The sequence below is a fragment of the Hirundo rustica genome, chromosome 2 (genome assembly GCF_015227805.2).
Source record: "Hirundo rustica isolate bHirRus1 chromosome 2, bHirRus1.pri.v3, whole genome shotgun sequence".
In the NCBI taxonomy this organism is placed as follows: domain Eukaryota; kingdom Metazoa; phylum Chordata; class Aves; order Passeriformes; family Hirundinidae; genus Hirundo; species Hirundo rustica.
In genome coordinates this window covers 78,127,784-78,147,857 of record NC_053451.1, presented here as the reverse complement: position 1 = coordinate 78,147,857, position 20,074 = coordinate 78,127,784, and the positions used below count along the sequence as shown (strand labels likewise).

Genomic DNA, 20,074 nt, shown 5'->3' with positions numbered 1-20,074 from the left:
TTCTGGCTCAGTACACCTGTGATACACCCAAAAAGACTGGTTGACCTGGTGGTTTTCCATATCACTTGTGACTTTGGGCTCCTTTCAAACCAGCCCTGTGCTGATGAAGCCTAGACAACTTTATGACACAAACTCCTCTTGATTCTGCAGGAATTGTATTTCCTTTCTTTAAAAGCATTTTAAAAAATAAATCAGAGAGGGCAGTGTGAAGAAACCATGCAGCTGCCATCCCTCCTCTGTCACTAGCTTGCCATGCAATCTCTGCCCGTGTGCACACAACTCCTCTCTGATACTGCTCTCTCCAAAGGAACTAGCAGATAATGGATTATTTCTTGGTGTAACACTGTTCAAGATGTAGGAAAGAAAAGAAGATGCAAAGGATGTGCCACCAAAAATTCCCACAATGGTCAGGAAGGGCTCGAGATGGCTCTTGGAGGCTGAAGCCATGTCGTGCAGCATCCATGGCAGGAGAAGGGAAGGGCATGGGCTTCCTTACACAGTTATCTGCATGTCCTGCACCTGGGGATTGCACTTAAGGATTTGTTACCTGAAGAAGCAATTAAGGAAAAAATAAAATTAAAAAAATAAATACTTTTTTAACGATTCCTCCACTTTCTTTAGGTGATTTTTTGTTACCCCAGGGCCCTCTTCCCAGAGCGCGCCACAAGAAAGGATTGCCTCGACTCCACTCCCATTTTAAAATGCTTCTTTTTATTTCAGTGGTTGTACATTGGGTGAATGAATTTAACGTCACAACAGAAATAGAATGGCTATTTAACAGACCACTAGTAATTATATATGCTGGAAAAGAGTGAATGGAGGGGTTTCTTTTAACTGTTACTGAAATATTTATTGTATGTGTTGTCAATTATGCTGGATGAGAGAGGCAAACTAAAGTATTTTGGTGAGGTGCTGTATCCTTTAAAGAAAATAAGCACTGAGACATCTCAAGTCGCTTGAAACCATGTCCCAGCTACAGTATTCACTGTCTCCGTGTTGGCCCATCTCATGGTTCTTTTAGGGGGTTATATTTCTTGTTGTATTTTTTTTAATTAAACAAAGCATTTAAAATTTAATCATTTTCATTAGACTTTTTTTTTTTTAAATATAAACAAAGTTTTGGCAAATAATATTTATACAGAAAAATAGTTTTAGATCTTCCCAAATTTTGAAATAGTCTATAAAATTACTTTATAAATAAATAAAATGCAGAATCTGTTGTACACGTATTTGCACATCTCTGTAATTGCCTCCTTACTGTTAGCATAGTTTTGTACTTGTACAGTTTTCAGGAATATTACAAAGTCATAAAGTTGGAGAGTGGATCTCCTATTAAAAATACATTTTCTCTTTTTGTCTGTCAGTTTATCTGGATGAAAGACCTGATGTATCTGAAGCTTCGTCATCCATGGGCAAAAAATAGTAATATTGGATTAATTGTAAAAAACATAGAATAATAGTAATTTTGAAACATAAAAAGTTCACACAAAATGATGTCTTGAAGAGTTATCTACATAAAATATTTAAACATGGATAATTTACCATTTAGTATTATACAATAAGCTACCCAAATGCCTAAATTAACTATTATAAAAAAATAAAAACAACTTTGACAGATATAGGCAAGTTGCAGTGTCAACTACCTAGTTATAATGACTGAGAAAGTCTACAAATATTAGTGTTTTAATAGTATATAATGGTGATACCTTAACTGCTAAAGTAACAAGTTAAGATATGTTATTTTTCCACAAATTAAACTAACGCAACGTTACAAGCACTATGTTAATTTTACAACCGAATTGTGATTATTTTTTTTTTCTTTTGGATGATCAAATCTCCAGCTTTATATATAAATAGATAGTAATTAGACATTGGACAAACAAGATTTAGCCTGGAAAATAATTTCCTAGACAAATAATAATATGGTTAGTGCCTTCAGTTTTTCAGAACAGGCAGTGCCGCCGAAGTTTAAAATAGTTTACAATCAATCTGAAGAAGTTAAGTTAAAATACTGCAATCACTAGTAATGTCCACATAGAAAACTTAATGCTGCAAACAATTATACATAATATCCACTTATAACAGCTGTCCTGTTTTTTAAACAATAATTTAAAAACTATGTCATTTATGTGATACATGTGCAACATATAAAATGTGAAATATGAAATATTTGGTACAATAGTGCTTGAAACAAATCTCAAATCAAACAAATGAATTTTTTAATTATACATATATAATTACCTTGTAAATCAACAAAGTATTTAAAAAAGTAAACAACATTAAAATCTGCTTCATCCATATATATGTATGTATGTATATATAACATGTATATAATTGTATTAAAGATATCTTCATATTTTTGTGACATAAAATATGTTTTTAAAGGAAAACAATTAAAAGAACTATTTTTCTCCACTCTAATCTGGTTACAATCTTATAATCCAATTTAAAAAAATGCAAATACAGTAATGATTTATTAAACTGAATCTCATTCTACATTCTTAGTGTTCAGTTAATAGCCTAGATTAAAGTCACCTAAGAAGTTTCAGTGACTCAACTGAATTTTAATTAAATTAGAGTATCATACAATCTCTTAATCTACAGCCTTCTTTTTTGCCTTTTCTTTTGTTAGTTTGGTCTTGTTTTGTTTCATTTTGTTTGATTTTACACTTCTAGAAATTACTTCTTAACAGCTTGGATCTTTTTGGTAACCTGACTATGAGTTTCAAAGATTATTCGCGTCCGGTGAGATTCGACTGTTGGCATCAGGCTCGCTTTCATCAAGTCTGATGTGACAAAATTTAGGCACTTCTGCAAAGTCTATTTTAAAAACATTATAAATATACTCGTAAAATAATATTCTCAAGACTTTGTTCTTTTGGGGATTGAAAGGGGTATGAAGCTCATACTGTGCAAAATTTTAAAATTTTTCTTCTGCTATTCTGCTATGATTCAAATGCAACTTCTCCATACAAGTCAAACACCAACCATGTGCATCTAAAGACTTTGTGCTTTACTTTGGACTTCTGGCTAAAAATATCAGATTGGCAGGATGATGTGCAGGACACCGGGCTGCGTTTCACTTCCTCTGTCTTGGAATCAACTCACCACGGGAGCAAAACCAAGATTTTATTTTAACTGAGAAGAAAACCCCGAATCATAGTTTGGGTGAAAATTAAACCTGCAACTGGGGAAGTTTTTAGCCAATGCAACTCAATTATTGCTGAGCTCGAAAGATTCGTAAACACGGAATCTCACGAGACTAACTGATCTGGACCATTTTCGTTAGGTGTAGTTATGGAGAAACGACAATATCTGCAATAATTAAACTATGCTTAGAAAATCTTTAAAACTAAATGTTTTCCTTTATGTCTTGAAACATCACAGCTGGTATCAGGTAGTTAACTATTTTAGGTTGGAGTATAGTAAGCATACCATATTTAATATTCATATATGACATAGCAGCACTAGCTTTTTTTGAGTTTTTGATTTGTCCATAAGAACAAATTCTTGACTTAGCATGCAGTTTGTGGCAACTCTAGAGAGGAGGAGACGGGGTAGTATGTACAGTAGCCGTGCTTGGCCGTCCGCAGGGAGGCTTCGTGACACTCCGTTCCGCTCCTGCCGGCTATTTCAGGATTATCTGTGGAGAGAAAGGGAAAGCGTGATCGCGCTTCTAGGTGACACGGGGAGAGCAGCGCGCCCAGATGGCCGGCACTGGCCTAAGTCAGCTCAGGCACAGCTCATGCAGGACAGTGCCCTGTGTGGGACAGCATCCCGTGTGGGACAGCGCCCTGTGTCGTCAGGCTGCCTGGGAGGTGTTTTGTCTCACACACCCGGTTGTCTTCCCCTGCACACAGGTGCTCGTGTGCACGAGAACACACAAAAGGGGTACTTTGTGTGTTAAAATACTGGAGGGCAGTGCTGAATCCAGGGCCTGGCCACAGGCGGGGTGTGCACGCTCAGTGCCCTGCTTATCAGTGGAGGTGGAAGCTCTGCACCTCCTAGAGGAGCTCAAAGTGCCTGGGGCGATTCTCCAGCTCCCAGTGTGCTCCCAGAAAGTCAGGAGTGATCAGGGGAAACAGTGGAGGCACGGCTCCTTGCCACTAACAAGCAAAAAGATGTATTGGGCCGGGGGTTTTCACCAAGCAAGAGTGTCTTTTCAATGCACTTTTAGCAGCTGCTTAATCCCTAAAAAAATTAACTGTAGGTCAGTGAACTTGAGAAGTTTTCTCATGCTTCCCTATGACAAGGATTCTAGGGGGATTACCATAGTGGTACTTCTGTGCACCTAACTAGTCACTAACCTTGCTGCTTTACCTTCATGGTATCTCAGATGGAGGGTGAAGAAATCATTTTACAGGTGCAAACTGTTGTGCTTCCAATATTGCAAAGGTTGAATGCACAATGTGCTCAGCAACCAACTCCACCTGCTCACAGCATTGGAAAATGGTTCAGATTTCCATCACCTGCCTGAAATGGCTGTCAATGAAAGTGATATCGAAAGGCAGGGGTGTGATATTTTATCATGCCATTCCTATCCTGTGCTCCAATTTTAAGCACGAGTCAAGGAATTAAGAGTGTACTGCCTGTTCTTCTTGCTTCATTTAGTACTTGGCATATTTCTAAGCTGTATTTGCAGGTAGTATGCAAGACAGTCATGACAGCACTTGGACCTACTTGTGTACTGTGAAGCTAGACCACTCCTTAATGCAATATTTCTATTAAAAGGGGGAGAAAAAAAGGTGTTTGGAAAGTAACTTCAACACCATACTACCTCTGACATACACACCACCAAAAAGAAACACTCTGGGCTCTGTGTGGCAGGCGCTCATCCCAGCCCCCTGCCCATCACCCCCCCTGTCCCTCACAGCTGCACTGCCTTGCTCTCTGTACAGAAGCACCATCTTCCTGACTCCCATGACCCTGCCAGCAAGCCAAAAAGCCATCTTTGATTGCCATCAGCTCTGGAAATCTGGCGACATGTGAGGCTCCATTGTAATGACACTGTACAAACACCTGCTGCTCCAAAGGACTTAACATCTAAATACATCATGCACACAACAAGGCCATATATTTTTAATGAACTTCCACCCATTGTGAGTTTGTTAGCTTATCACCTATCTTCTGTTTCCTTTTGAAATAACAAAGAAATACCTTTGCTCAAATAATAAAGCCCTGTCTGTGATAACCCTGGTCCAGCTCCAGCACAGTGATTTGACAATATGTTTAAAGAACACAGCTGTGCTGAGAAGAAGAAATGATCAAGATTTGCAGCACTGGTATTTTTAGCATGTTACAACCTAACATGTCAATGTAATTAATAAAGCAGCTTTAGTTATCCTGGGTTAGCCATAATCACACAAGTGTACTTAAAGGATCCTAAGGTCTCATTTAATGGGATAAAACCTTTCTCAGTAAGTTTTTACTCAGTAAAATCCCAGAATTTCAGAAACTGCAGCTGACTACATCGTCTGCCAACTTTTGAGGGGACAAACTTGCATTTTCCTACAGATTTTTTTTTCCTCACAGTACAGTGAGACAGCTAACTGTCCTTTGTGCCAATATTACTTTGGTGAAAAAGTCCCACAAGACCGGTGTTAACAATTCCCCCAAAATGTGTGACAGAGAAGGCAGAGGGCCTAATCTCAGGCTGTTTCTTGGCAAAATGGTAGAACTATTCCTGGCATTGTGATTAACCCAAGTGCCACTCATCCTGCTGTGTGCCAGGCAGGACAGGGAGGTCCTGGGTAATGTGACAGAGCAGGGACCCCTTCTCTTCCCTGCCCTGGTAAGTGGCAAAGCCCAAGGTAAGGACTTCACTGCCGTGCCCCTATTCCCACCTTTTTTCTCCTCCTGTTAAAACTCAGGAAAACAGCAAAGACAATGCAAACAGTTTCTTTTTCTGTGCAAGCATGTCCTCTTTATGGGTTGCAGGTGCCAGAGGAGCAGCTGGAGCTCTCGCTGCCATGCCTCTCCCGCTGCCAGTGGCTGTGGAGCTGGCTTGCACTTACCACATCGTCCTCGATGTGCCGCCCCTTGTACAAGGGCCGTAACTAGGGCGTGTTGCACCCAGCTATTTCTAGTACACGTAGGAGTCCTCCTAGGAAAAAACCCTCAAGTCTCTCCTTCAGAACAAGCTTCTCCAGTGCAGAGTTGCAGAACTGAGGAGCTACATTTCTTTTTTAACCTTAGCCACAAAGTGTAAAACGTCTCCTGTAGTCTTTAATTACATGTTCACACTATTTCTCAAAAGACATCACAACTCTGCCACAGCTACATACACAGGCATCACTGGTTTTTTTTTCTCTGTGTCTGATAGAGAAACTTAAAATGCAAAACTACTTTACATGGAAAACACACTGTGAACCTCTCCTGTTTCATCTACAAATGAAGTAATAAACTGTGATGGAAGGTAGAGGTTATCTAAGTCTGCATCACTGCTAATTGCTCCATCACTTGCATGCTGAAAAAGGGGAAACTGTACTGGAGAAGGAACATCCCTGCAAACACTTTCTACAGAGTCTGCACTCTCTTGTTACTTGTAAATAGGTCCAGCCACCTTCATGTTCACTACTCTTTGAAGAATTACATCTCAAATGCACATATATATATATATATATATATGACTTGTTGTATTTGCTCTAACACTGTTATTATAGTTCACAGCAACAGGATGTAATCTCATGACACTTCTACCATAGTATATATAAGGAAAAGCCCAGAAAAACAAGACTATACAATGAGTGTGCATTGTCTCATGTACAAAGGTCTACAGGTCAAGCATGGGAAAGCATTTTCTCATGCTCTGAGTGGGTAAGATCCACAGGTATGGATAACAACATGCCAGAAAACACCTGCTGCTGTTGCAGTAAAAGATCTAATAAGAAGACTATTTCCAGCATAAGCAGAATGGCCTGGCACTCAGCGTCTTGTGTAGTACCTCACAGAAGATTTAATAACAGCAAAGGGCATTTTTTGGAGGTAATCACAGATAAAGGTAGCCTCTCCATCATCTTCTTGCTTGATACCTGTTTGAAGTGGCAGAAAGCTGTCTACCCTTTAAATTAAAATCATTCCCACTGTGCCAATGGTAGTTCACACCTCACTGAAACTAGTAACACAAAGAGTGAACCTAAATTTCTGCAAACTGCTTTCTAAATTCACTCCTTAAAATTTTCCAGCTCTTTAGAGGTGACATTTTCAGCTCCTAAATGTCAAGGCTTTCTTTCCTACCAGAGCATGGCTCTTTTCGACCTTTACTTTTAGGACTTCTGAGCAATCATAGTAGTATTAAGCCCCTTGTGCAACACAGAACATCCCGGAATTCAGACAGGGTAGCTCATAAGGGTGATACAGTTCTGCAGTGTCATCCAGGGGAATGACAACCAAGAGAGATGTTACAGCCAATGGTTTCAGCTTCTCACCGACTTCCAATGCAGACAAATTGATTTGGGAGTTCCTCAGACCCGGCAAAGGTGGCTGTGATCAGTCATTGTCTCAAGACATAGAAAGTAAAATTGAAAGTCTTTTAAATTAAAGCAGCAATTCCATTTTTGTGAACTCTTTTCTGACACCCAGGTTACTGCTTTACTTGATACAGTTAATGGAATTGACCAAATTGTACAGAGAATCATGACTAGATTCTAGGAATTACAAGAACACTGCTTGGCTTGAGATTTTCTGTTTTGAAGCTACAATTCACGAAGCTTCTTTATAGTCTCTGACTTAAATTCATTTTCCAGTTCCAGATTTATTATACAATGACAAATACAGAAAATTTACCATTCTGCATGAATTCAGTGTACATGAACTCTTGTTCAACTAAAGACCTGTCACAGTGGATCAGCTGGAAAACATGACTTTGCATCTACCACTGACATGTTTCTTTTTCAGAAGTTTTGAAATTAGTACTCCAAAACAGAGTGTGCTTTATAAGCCCTAATACATTTTAAGAAGATGTTAAGATTATATTTGATCTCTACATTGCAAAGCACTTACCCCTCCAAAAATTAACTCATACAGAGCAAACATTCTGGTCTGCTCAGCCTCCCATTTTGAAAGCAATGGAGTAATAGGAGTTTCTCGTAAACAAGATTTATCTCAGAGCATTTCAGACACGAATGCCTCAGCCAGTCACCCATTTTACATCTTCCTAGGCTACCTCAGGCAACTTAGTTTAGCATGAGACAGATTACCAGCTCATGATGCTTTTTTGCCCTCCACCAAATGAAAGAGTCTGTGGTGAACAGTTTCCACCAAGGTATTTAACTTTCGGACACTTGTGTCAGGATAGATGAACCCTTCCACAGTGACGTTTTCTGTTTCCATGTTTTTCACACGAGTAGCAGACTGGTCAGATATATCTGGGGTATACATTAAAAACGACAGATATTTTCAGACAGCCGGCTCATATCAGGCTGTCTCATAACTTCTCCCTCTTTCTAAAAATAAAAGTAACACCAAGTATTTCATCCTTATGACAAGGAACTCAAGACTATTTTTATTTCCCCATGCCTTTGGGAAATGCCTCCATGTCCCTATTTTTCATTTTCTCTTAGAATGTTCTCTTGTGGTATGTGCCTTGTTCCTTTTCTTCAAAATAAACAACTCTTTTTGTTGTGTTTTTGTTTGGTTGGTTGGTTTTTTGTTTGTTTGTTTGTTTTTAGTTAATAGTGGAAGAAGATGACTAAATGTTCAGACACTTACTGAAAGTAATCTCTATTGTATCAGTTATACCTGGTCTTATTTAATTTTTACATAGCCTTACAGACTGACTTTCTCACCTCCTTTTCCCCACAGATTCTGCAGCAGCACCTCCGTGGAGCACCATCCCAAACATCCCACTTGCCCACACCAGGGTTCCCACCAACACTGTCCCATGGGATAGGTTTTGCCCCCTTTCTCAACATGAGCCAGCTCCAACTCTTGCTTGCATTAAATGCAGCCCGGACTTTTTCCTTTGCTACTCCTTCTCCCCTGAAACCTCCTTCTAATTTCCAGCATATTATCATTTAATGGATATGTGCTTTGTTTTATTCACTAACCATGGTCCTCTCTTCAATCCTGGGCTGAAGGAGGATTTTCTCTTATGGCTTTGCCATTAATCCAGTGCAACCCCAATATAATTGTCTACTTTGCTCACCAGTACGGTGACCTCTGATTTGAACATAGTGAGTGAGATGTCTGGGCCACAGATCCTATTTCCTTGGATTTCTCAGAGTTCATTCCCTCACATGGTAATTCTGGTGCCTTGCTCCATCCTCTCTTTTCTACCCTAAATCTGTCCCATATATTGACAGTATGCCTCTGGAAATGGCTGAGGGTCAGATGTCCAAGCTGAAGTGGACATATCTGCTTGTACATTTTCATTCCATCAGGCACAGGCTGTTGACCATCAGGGTGTCATAAAACTGACAAAGATCTTGTCTGAATCCAGCTCTTCACAATGATCTAAAAAAAAAAGTTCAAGGCAATTATGGGATCCCAAAGGGCTTAAGGGTTCAGCAGCATCATTTTTTCATTTAACTGTCACAAGGTCCTGAAAGAAGAGACCAAAGCCACTTGTGCTGCCAACTCCTAAGCTTGCTTATAAGCTTCAATAGGTATTTACTCAAGTAATAATGTACAATATTTAAGTTCAATTTAATAAGTATTTACTCACTCTGGAGAAACAGAGGATTAGTCGGTTTAGAAATGAAAGCAATCTGGATTTATTTTTTCTTCTTTAAAGTAATAAATAATGCAGTGCTAAAAATTGATCATAACATACTCTAATATATTCTACCAAAATCTATTTTTAACTCATTGCAGAAGCAGCAGACTATATAGAGAAAACCACTAATGTAGTATTTTAGGAGCACCCATACAGTGTCTGTTTTGGATAGCCACTCCATTTTACATTCCAGCAGGTCTGAGCTACTGCAATAATCAGTGTTTTTCACTTTCTACTTTTAGGTCATTTTCCTCCTCTTCTTGGACTTTATAAACTCCCAGAATAGCCTTGTACAGAGAAACTGAGAGCACAAATGAGTGAAAGCCAAGCACACGTTGTGCATTATCCATGGAATTGCCCATACTCCTCTTGCAGGGGTGTTACTTTTCCACCCCTGACATCCTCACTTAGCTTTTTTTTTCTTTTTAACAAAACCTGCTTTACATTTTCCTTTTAGACACCAAGCAGGCCCACATCATGCAAGATGAGGCTGCCACTACACATACAGCATCCTTTTTAGGTGAAGGCACCACTGCACACAGAGCACAGCCAGCACTACTGCAGGCTCCTCAGCAGTTACCACCACTCTGAAACCCCTCCTCTCCCAAAAGCTGGCACTCCAATTCAGACTCCCTTAAAAGCAAGAGAAAACAACCAGAACTAAACTCGGACACAGGAAAGTACCAGATTTATGTTCACCAAGGTTACTCATAAGACCTTCTGTCAGTTTTATAAAACTCACTATACTCATAACTTCTCTGAGGAAATCTTAACCTTCCTGACTTTTGACTACTTACCACTTCCTTAATTTTCTTCTCATCCGATTACTCTCACGTAAACAGACACATACTAGTGTGTGCCATGGCAGGTAGTATTGCACAAAAAATGAAGTCAGGCAAGTTAGCAAATTTCTGCATCCAGCTGAAAGTCACAACAGATACAATCAACAAAAATAAATATATAGATGTTTCCAGCGCAGCCTCCTGCACACTCAAAGACTGGCACTTCTAGTAGGCAATAAATCATCCACATAAGATAAAAATATGATCTTTGTTAAATTCAAGGGAAAGTACTTGGAGCACCTAGAGATGTCCAGATGCAATTATTTTAAAGGACAGAATCCCAGACAAGTACATCTGGAGCTCTGCACTGCTCTGTGTTGTTAAAATTTTATGATGGAAAAACCCAGACTCACATGGAGCCGTGTGTATAAACCATGAAACAAACTCGTTTTCCCCTAAATGTGTACAAAATTAGTGGACCTCAGAAATAATTTCTTATGCTTAAATAATAAATATATGCTCCAAAAAGCTTTTACACCACTTGTCAAAGTAAGAGTAGTTGAATAATTGAAAGCAGGAACAAAAAATGAAGTTATCATATCAAATATCAATATTTTTTCTTGAAATTTCTATAACAGGGAAGGGAAATCTGTTTTGATTTTTGTTATATAATAGAATGAAGCCTTTTCTTACTGCTGATGTTGTGTGACACTGCCATCTAGCAGGATACCAGAGGAAGTCAGCTTTTAGTCCTATACAGGGGAGAGGGGTATGATGGGAGAATTTCTAAAAAAAAAAACCCCAAACAGAACAGAGATTTTTCCATTTCTTCCCCACTGGCTTCTTGTATATGAACATGCAAAGTTTTGTATACAAGCCTACTGGAACTTTTTAACATCTACAAAGAAACAACATGCTATATTAAGGGCCAAAATATTATTAAAACAAACACTTGGTTAAAGTTTGCATGAGACTAAAATAGAGATTCATTCTATTTTCCAGGGTAATCTTTTGGTTTTGCTTCTCTGGTGCCTTAGAACATAATTTTGTCGCTTATTTTGTAACATCAGTTGTTCAAAGGCAGTCCAAAGGATGTTTTCTTGACACTGTTCAAGGTTTGCTTTGGGCTTTATACTGGAAACTCACTTCTTGAGCCTGTGAGTCACAGCTACTTACCTGTAACTCGGTGTCAGGTAAGATAACTTGAGTGAGATGAGGCTTGTGATTCTTGTGTGTCTAGCATGAAAGAAGTAGCTAATAGTTTAAGTTTTAATTTCCTACTGTGACAAGCTATTGCTATTTAAATACCTTCTCTAGAGAATTGATTTTTCATGATCAAGGGTCACTTAGGTTTTTTTTTCCAGCCTGGTGCAGCTAAGATGCCCAACGCTGTTCTGCTCCAAGCTGGCTCCCTGAAAGTATTCCCTCTGATAATGTGTCTGAGGATGGAACCTGTTCCTCTCTCCTTTTCTGGACTTTTCCAAGTCATCTTCAAATCACTCTGTCTGTTGTTAGAACAGAATTTTCTGTAAGAGCATTTAACTTAGAACTTTATGGAATTCTTAGACCAAAAACTCTCAGTCAGAAAAAAAAACCCCAAACTAAAATTGTTTAGACACTCATTATTCCCAGAATAATTGATTCCCAGCAGAAGTGATTTCCTACCTGTTCCCTCATTCCTTGAGAAACTGCAATTAAAGGTTTTTAAACCACTAACATGGATTTTGCATAGGCTCTTATTTGTAATGTTATCGTACGCTGGCACTAAAGATGTAAATAACACTTGTTTCCACTTTCCACCTTCCTTCTCAAAAGCTTGCTTTTAAATGACAAAAAAAAGTCCATTTCCCACTATTTACCTGATTTTTCAATTCATTTTTCAGTATTGCTACTTTCTCCCCGTTTACAAGTACAGCAGGTTTCCCCGAGGGAGAAAGGGCACGTGAGACAGTAAAAGCCTTGTCAGCAGCGCTATGGGCAGCTCTCTGCCCTGCCAGAAGGCCTCCTGGGGTTACAGAGGAATGGAGAGGAAGTCCTCTTGGGGGACACCAAGGAATATTTGCACAGGCAGCAACTGGCACTTCTGCTTCGTGCAGCAAGGGAGATCACCTTGAGTCAGTGCCCCATGACGTTCTGGTCTGGGAAGAAGCTGCCTCCCTTGGGAGTGGTGCTGCCTTTGCGGGCACCTTGGCAAGGAGAGGTGCTCTGCTGCTGCACGTCCCGGCTCTGCTCCCTCCTGATGAAGCCACCACACGTGGTGTTCCAAATCCCAAAACTCTGGCATGTTTGTATTTTACACTATGTTAACTAGTTTTTGAATTCTGGGGCAAACGTTTTAATTGTCCTTTTGTTTGTGACACTCGAACATAACTATTTTTATTTTTGCTTCATTGTATTCTAACAGATTTTGACAGAACTGAAGGCTACTGAATGATTTCATAATTAATATCTGCATAATTGCCACCTAATTCAGTGCAAACGCTGATGCATAATTTAAAGCAGCTGTGCCAGATAATCACAAGCCTTAGGATGAGACAGCCTGTTGATCTTATATTTCTTTTTAGACACAGGCTTTAAGTATTTCTTTTTTCTTTTGGATATGTTCTTTACTATTTCCTTCTTGATAAAAGGTCATAAAACCAGTAGAAAAATGTCACTAAAAACCATCTTCAAGCAGCATTCTCTATTATGCTGCTTTTATACTATCAGTCTCTGCCAATTTTCATTGGTACAAAAAAATAAAGCCATCTACTGTTATGAACTGATGTGGTGTGAGCAAGACTCACACTACTTGGAATTGTTTGGAATTTGGTAAATGTCCTCCAATAACCAGGAACTATGGAAACACTCGTTGAACTTGAGGATGCAGATTAGGATATGGAAATACTGGTGTCTTAACCCCCCACCACACTAACTGAGGTGACACAACCTAGTCAGTAACTCAACAAAGCCTGGAGATCCCTTCAAGATGCAGGCTTGGGTCATGTGCTCACCAGGGTTTTAGTACCACTTGGGCTAAGGGCCAATGTCTCTTGCCTGTCATCCAGCTGCCAGTTCAGAAGGAGGTGTGCAAATTTGTCTGTAGGTCCTGTATGGCATCTGCGAAACTTGTGAAAATGTCTTGGGTAACCTAGACATCCAAGGTTATCTTAGGACAATCTCAACCATCACCAGACACATGTTTAGGCAACTGAACCAAGACCTGTGAGACTTCTGAAGGACAAGCCAGGTTACTCTCCAGACTTCATCTGACTGGGCTGATAAACTTCACAGTCTACAATGGATACTTAAACTTGTATCTGGCATGTAGACAGCCATACTTAGACACCAACACTTAAGTGTCTTAATTTTGGGCTGAGCTCTAACCTTCTAATCTTTGTAGGACTCACCAAGATATATACAGAAATGGAACACTAGCTAGGCTTTCTAATTTAGAAATTTAAAGGCCCCACAAGCAGTTGCTTGCCATTATTTAAAATTGAACTTCAGCCCCAAAAGTCAGAATAACATCTCTCTCAAATAATGTCAGGATAAACTATCTCTGCTAAATTATCTTTGGTGTGCAGGGAAGTCACATTTTTCCACATCTCCATTAACACGATCCTCCTCACCTCCAAGTAGGCTCTATCTAATCTTTCCCCCAATTTCTAACCCCGTATTTTCTCACAAAGCAAACAGCAAAACAAGAAAAGAAACAAACTTCCAAATACTTTTCCTTAAGATCTATTACTTTTATATCATGCTGAAATTACAGCACTATACATTCTTAGTCTAGAAAAACAGCCAGTAAATATTCATCTTTCCCTCTACAACCACCTGAAAGGAGGTGGTATCAAAGTGGGGATTGGTATCTTCTCCCAAGTAACAAATTATAGGATGAGAGAAAATGGCCTCAGGTTGCAACAGGGGAGGTTTAGATTGAATATTAGGAAAATTTCTTCATGGAAAGGTTTATCAAGCAGTGCCCAAAGCAGTCACAATCCCACAGGTATTTAAAAGATGTGTAATTACTGCACTTTAGGGGCACAGTTTAGAGGTGGACTTGACAATGCTAGGTTAACAGTTGACTCAATGATCTTAGAGGTTTTTTTCCAACCTAAACAATTCTGTGGTTCTACCTCTGAGTGAAGCTCAGCAGGTATCAGTTTCCTTGCTTGCTTGAGTATTGCTAGTCCACTAGCTGAAGAATTACAAAAGCTTTGTTAAAGATCTCTGAAGTATATACTTACACACAAAGACTGTATTAATATTTTAAGCAGGACATTTTACGTACCTCTTGTGCACATGCATGCACTAGAGGGAGCTAGGACCAAACCCTCCGTATTCATGTCCTAACGCTGCTTCTCGTCATCATTTCACGTGACTTCAAACTTTGCTCCAAGAAAACACTGTCAGCATCCCCACACAACTGAACTGAAAGTTCATCAAGCATCTACTGCTGAAGTGAGGTTAAGCAGCTGAGGCTTCAAGCCTCATCCTGGCAGGAATGGCTGGAGCAATTGTGAAGGGTGGAAAAAGGAAGGCGGGAAGGGTCTTTCACCTCTGACCAGTCATGCTCCTGGACATGTACCTTCCCAGTTGCCTTTCACTGGAAAGCTGAAGTCCCCTCCCCTCCATTTCCTCTCACCACAGCCTAGCAGCTACAGTAAGTGGGGCACTGCCTTGAGTGAACAGCAACATCACTAACTCTTCTATCATTGCAGTAAGATTGTAATCAGAGTTTGTAAAACAGGGTTTGCTAAAGCACTTTTGCTGCATCCTGTTTACATTGCATTAAGCCAGAGCATTTCTCTTCCCCTCTGAAGTGCACTGCAAGAAAATTATTTTTAAAACCTAACCTTTCTAAGTCAGGAAAAGCAAGAGAAGCCCAGTTTTCCATATATTCTTAACTGGTGTCACACTGCACAGATGTACACAGTACGCCTTTAACTTTACACAATCTTCTCATGTGCCTCGTGCCATACATTGAACACACAATGCCCAGAATTGTTGGCTGAGCATGGCTAATAGTGTGTGCCAATACAGGTGTATTCTAAGCTCTTACTTGTGTTATTTTCTGAAAGAAAGGATATACAGAAGACATGAGACACAGTGATTTTTTTTTTTTTTCCTTCAAAATACAAGCTGACAGCACATACTAAATTATTTACTGGACCCAATGGAGTTATTATGTTTTATTAGCCATCAGCTGAGACTCTGTAACTTTTGGGATGTTGACTTTTCCTTTCTACTTGTTCTTCAAAGGCACTGGGATCATCATACTGAATCCCAGGAAGACAAGCAATCTTTCCCCAGGTCAGAATACTAAACCAAATGATATTAAGATAAATGATTAAGCCCTGCTACAACTTTCTTTTCATGCCTGGAATTGTGAGGAGAAGCTGTGGGAGCTGAAATGGGACAAGCTGAAGGCTGCAGGTTGTGAAAAACAAGTATGGTAGAGACACTGGAAAGAGGAAACTGTACCTCACAGATATGTAAAGCAGTGTGGCACAGACTAGAATAGGAAATTTTATCTAGTTGGGAATAAAAAAGTCCTTTTCTGGAATACTCAGGAGAGTTTAAACGTATACAAGAAGACACAAGGAATGCTATGACCATGAAAAAAGACATGCTAATTACCAAGTTAATAACTTTATCCTGCTGTGTTTCTTGGGCTAAAGAAACACCGAGAATTTGTGCCATGATGTTACTGTGGGGGTTGGGGCTTTCCTAGCATTGTGGCTTTGTCTTCAACCTTAGGATGTTGTAAATATACAAAAAACTTGTAGAATAAAACTTGTCTCTTATAAAGAAGGAACTACTGCTAGTTTCCCTACTTTGAAATACATGGGTTTTTTACAGTAGCTTTTAAAAACTTAGAATGACTAAAACAAAGACAGGAGTGAGGAAAAAAACAGGACTGTGATGGCATATGCTACAGAAGCCAACGAGCTCCTGAGATGGGACTCAACTCCTCCACATGCAGTGGTGCAGAGCTTTGGTAACACACCTACACTCATTCCACAGGCAAGGGACAGCGGCAGGACCCTCCAGGGCAATTTACCCTACCCTAACATGGACTTCCAGGAAAGCAGATGAACTAGATGCCAAACCTAAAAATGGCTAAAGTTAAACAAGTGAAAATCCATCTTCCTGTTGAACCATCCATTACTTTCAGCATGGAATTGTATGTATACACACACACACAAATATATGCAACTAGATAAATACAGACACTTTCTACAACTCCTATTAAATTTGAAATGCTGTAACCTTCCAATGCAAACAGAATCTGCTATGGGGAAAGAAGGGGCTTTGCCTGCCATCCTGCTAGATGAGAAAGCATTAAGGTACACCTCTGTCTTCTCAGTGGCACTAGTTAATTGTGTGAAAGTGTTCCCATTAACTAAAAAAAAAAAACCCAAAACCAAGAAAACAAACAAACAAAACCCCAACAAACAAACAAACAAACAAACCAACAAACCTGCTTACTGATCTTTTTGTAGGCATCCATGTAGTTATTCTACCTTCAGTCACAGTCGGCCCCTCTGGCACTCAGGAATGCAAGTGGTGGAGCTGCCCCAGCTGCATTCCTGTGCTGGAGAGGGTCCCTGGCTGAACCCGTCCCTAAGCCATCCCATTTTCTCTTAGTCCCCAGCATCTTCAAGTCCCTCTGCCACCATTTTGAGATCACAAAACTACACTGGATACCACCCAACAATTTTCTGCAGTAGACAGTTCTGGGAAGAACCGTGTAACGCACCATTTGCCTGCTGCACTTTCATACTTATCCCAAGCATTTTTTACAAGCTAGCTCTCAGAAAAGTAAGCACAAAACAACAACCCTCTTTTGATGAAAATGCTGGAAGCAAAAACATTTCAATGTTGGCAAACAAACCTTAAAAAAAAGAAAAGGACTGGTTTGTGTTTCTTTAAGAAAGTAGGATGTATTTCAGAGGTAGTATATTTTTCCTGAATTAGTAAAAATAAACTCTTGCACCAACTTCTATTTTTTCCATGGGATACTTAAATAGATTTGGGAATGCCAGTAAAAAAAAAAATAAACCTGTTAGTATAACATTATTAAGCAAAACATTTTCACTGATTTCTCTCTAAGTCCTTGGCAAGTGGAGGGGAAGGAACTAACAAGACAGCATTTCTACTGGGTCTGCCACAGTTTGTCCGTCTGTCCAGGAGCAATACAAGGAAAGATGATGGGGACATAGCCCTTTGCTTTCTTCTGGTGAGCAAATCTGCTTGTTTCCTTTTCCATGTGACCTCTCAGAACCTGAGGGGAAACACATCTCAGGTGGAAGTGCCTGAGCATGGTCCCAGAGCAACAGAAAAGCCAGAATGACCCAACTGCTCAAACTTCTCTCCTGGCCCATCAGAGTGGGAATTGCCCCAACAGAGAAGTCAAAGCTACACACTCCAGGCTGCAATAGCTATGGCTTCCCTGGGAATTAGCTCCTACAGGAGGAGGGGAAACCCAGCCAAAATGAAAACTGCCATTAACGTAAACTGCAGAAGAGGAGGAGGAAGTATCACTTTCCTAGCCTGCCTCAGACAATAACCCTTGGGCTTCTTCCTATCAACGTTCTTCCTTAGGGAAATATAATTCCCAGGTTAAAGATACACTTTCAAATAAAAAGCAGGCATAGTCATAAATATCTCGATTGCTGTTTTGATCACTAGTATTTGCAGGAAACATTCAATTCTTTTTTCCAGTTACCTGTCCTGCTTGTGACTTTTGACAGTTTCCATGCTTGCAAATTAGTCATTTCCACACCTCATGGAGAAAGCTACATTAACACACCTAAATGTTTGAAACCTGTGATGATCTTCCTTTTGAACTTAGGAGTTAATAATAGTCTTTTGTAAGTAGTCCAGTACTACGTGATTCTATCTCCAGCTGGGTTAATTACACAATAATTAGGTACAAACATCGCAACACAAAACACAGCTACATCATTATTTGCAACAAATGTTAACTCTAAATAAGTGCAACCTGTCCCACAAACACTTGCTATAAACGACTTAAAAATAAAAGTAAAATTTGATGGGGTAAACACAGAAATAATAATAAAAAAAATTCTCTGTGAGAATTTTTTTTGTTTAAAAAAAATTAAAATAAAAATCTCAGCACTCATTTAGAGTTCAGGATCTTGTGAAAGAAAGCTTTAAAAGGAGCAAACCTGATTTGCTGTGGCTGTTGCGGCGAAGGGAACACTTGTTGCAGGAGTTGTTGCTGCAGAGACAGTGGCGGCCGTAGCGTTGTGCATCATGGGTACTTTCAGGAGGGGAACCATGGAAGCAATGAACAGGAGGGTGCAGCATTATGGTAAGAGAAGTGGTATTTTTGGCATGGTGAATATCAAGAGCGGCAAGCCATCGTCATGGGTTAAACCGGCAGATGGCATGCAATCACAGTGCAAAGCGAGAAAGCGTGGCGGAGAAATAAAAAAAAAGGGAAAATAGCTTATTACAAGTACAATTAAAGGAAGGTTGTCAACACAATCGGCGATTCCCAGAAAAAAAGAGTAAGGACCACTGAAAATGCAAGTGTTGTCTCTAAGATGAAGATTACTTGCGCAAATGAGGCCTTTACCAAAATAGCCCGTTACCTGCGGATTGTTACATGCATAATTTGTTTTCCCCCAGTACAGCTATAAAGCACTTCAAATTAAAATCCTACTAACAAAACCCCAGTGGTTTATACTGGGAAGAAAACTGTTAAATGTTCATCTTAATTTTTAAACACAATTAAAAATGAATTATTTTCATGTATCTACATTTTGAAGTAAGCTAGATACTCGCAGTCTTCGTAATCCAATTTATGCGTTTTTTCCTACTAGCACTGCATAACTGTTCGACTTTATCAGAGTTAAATTACCATCTGCTTGAGGCAAAAATCAGGAGAGGGATGATAATAATTATCCTGATATATATACTACTTTGTTTGATCTAAAAAAGCAAGATCGATTTTGTGAAAGACACTGCTTTTGCTCATTTTAAGAAAGAATTTTAATCAGCATCTTCATGGGGGAATTATTAATTTGATGTTTTAAAGGCTTGATATTTTAGCTGTTTACGTAAGTAGGCCCAAAACCCAAAACTAAAATCACTGGGATAGGGCAATAGAAGAAAGATTATTTTTTTGTCTCAGAGGCTGTTGCATTGAACTTCCACTTTGCATGCCCAAAATGTTAATTTGAAGCTGCAAATGTATTTAAAGAAGGAGTAAGATTCAGATCACAAGTTTCAACAGAACCTCTGTGGATCAAAGTAGGCATGTCTGGGAAACGCTGATAAAACTTTCTAACACACAGCAAAGGAGAAATAGGCACACCACTATGAAACTTTAAAACACTGATGAAATTTGCTGGCTTTTTCCAGTATTTTATGATTTTATAGTACTAGACAATATAAAATATAAAGAGAAATAAAACTTTGAAAACTGAAAAGCAGACTGGAATTCATGGTATTATGCTTTCGCAGTGTAGTTGTTATAGCAGGTGATATGTCTAAACTGCAGCTTTTATCTACAAATCTAAACACTCTGCAAAGTCAACCAGAAGGACAAGCAAGCCTTTAA

At 39.4% G+C, this 20,074-nt stretch overlaps 1 protein-coding gene across 15 annotated transcripts in view; it reads right to left on the bottom strand.

Annotated features, from left to right (window-relative positions):
- Positions 1-689: 689 nt before the first annotated feature.
- Positions 690-20,074, bottom strand: part of MBNL2 (muscleblind like splicing regulator 2) — a 107,276-nt gene continuing 87,891 nt past the window's right edge. For 7 of the 15 annotated variants that reach the window (XM_040056666.2, XM_040056675.2, XM_040056661.2 and 4 more), the window contains one exon: positions 690-3,643. In XM_040056666.2, the coding sequence (XP_039912600.1) occupies positions 3,516-3,643 (128 nt within the window). In that variant the 3' untranslated portion in view covers positions 690-3,515. Of the gene's footprint in view, positions 3,644-7,728; positions 9,454-18,674; positions 18,770-20,074 lie in introns of those variants that run through there. The other 8 variants (XM_040056662.2, XM_040056671.2, XM_040056664.2 and 5 more) reach the window with 2 other exon arrangements.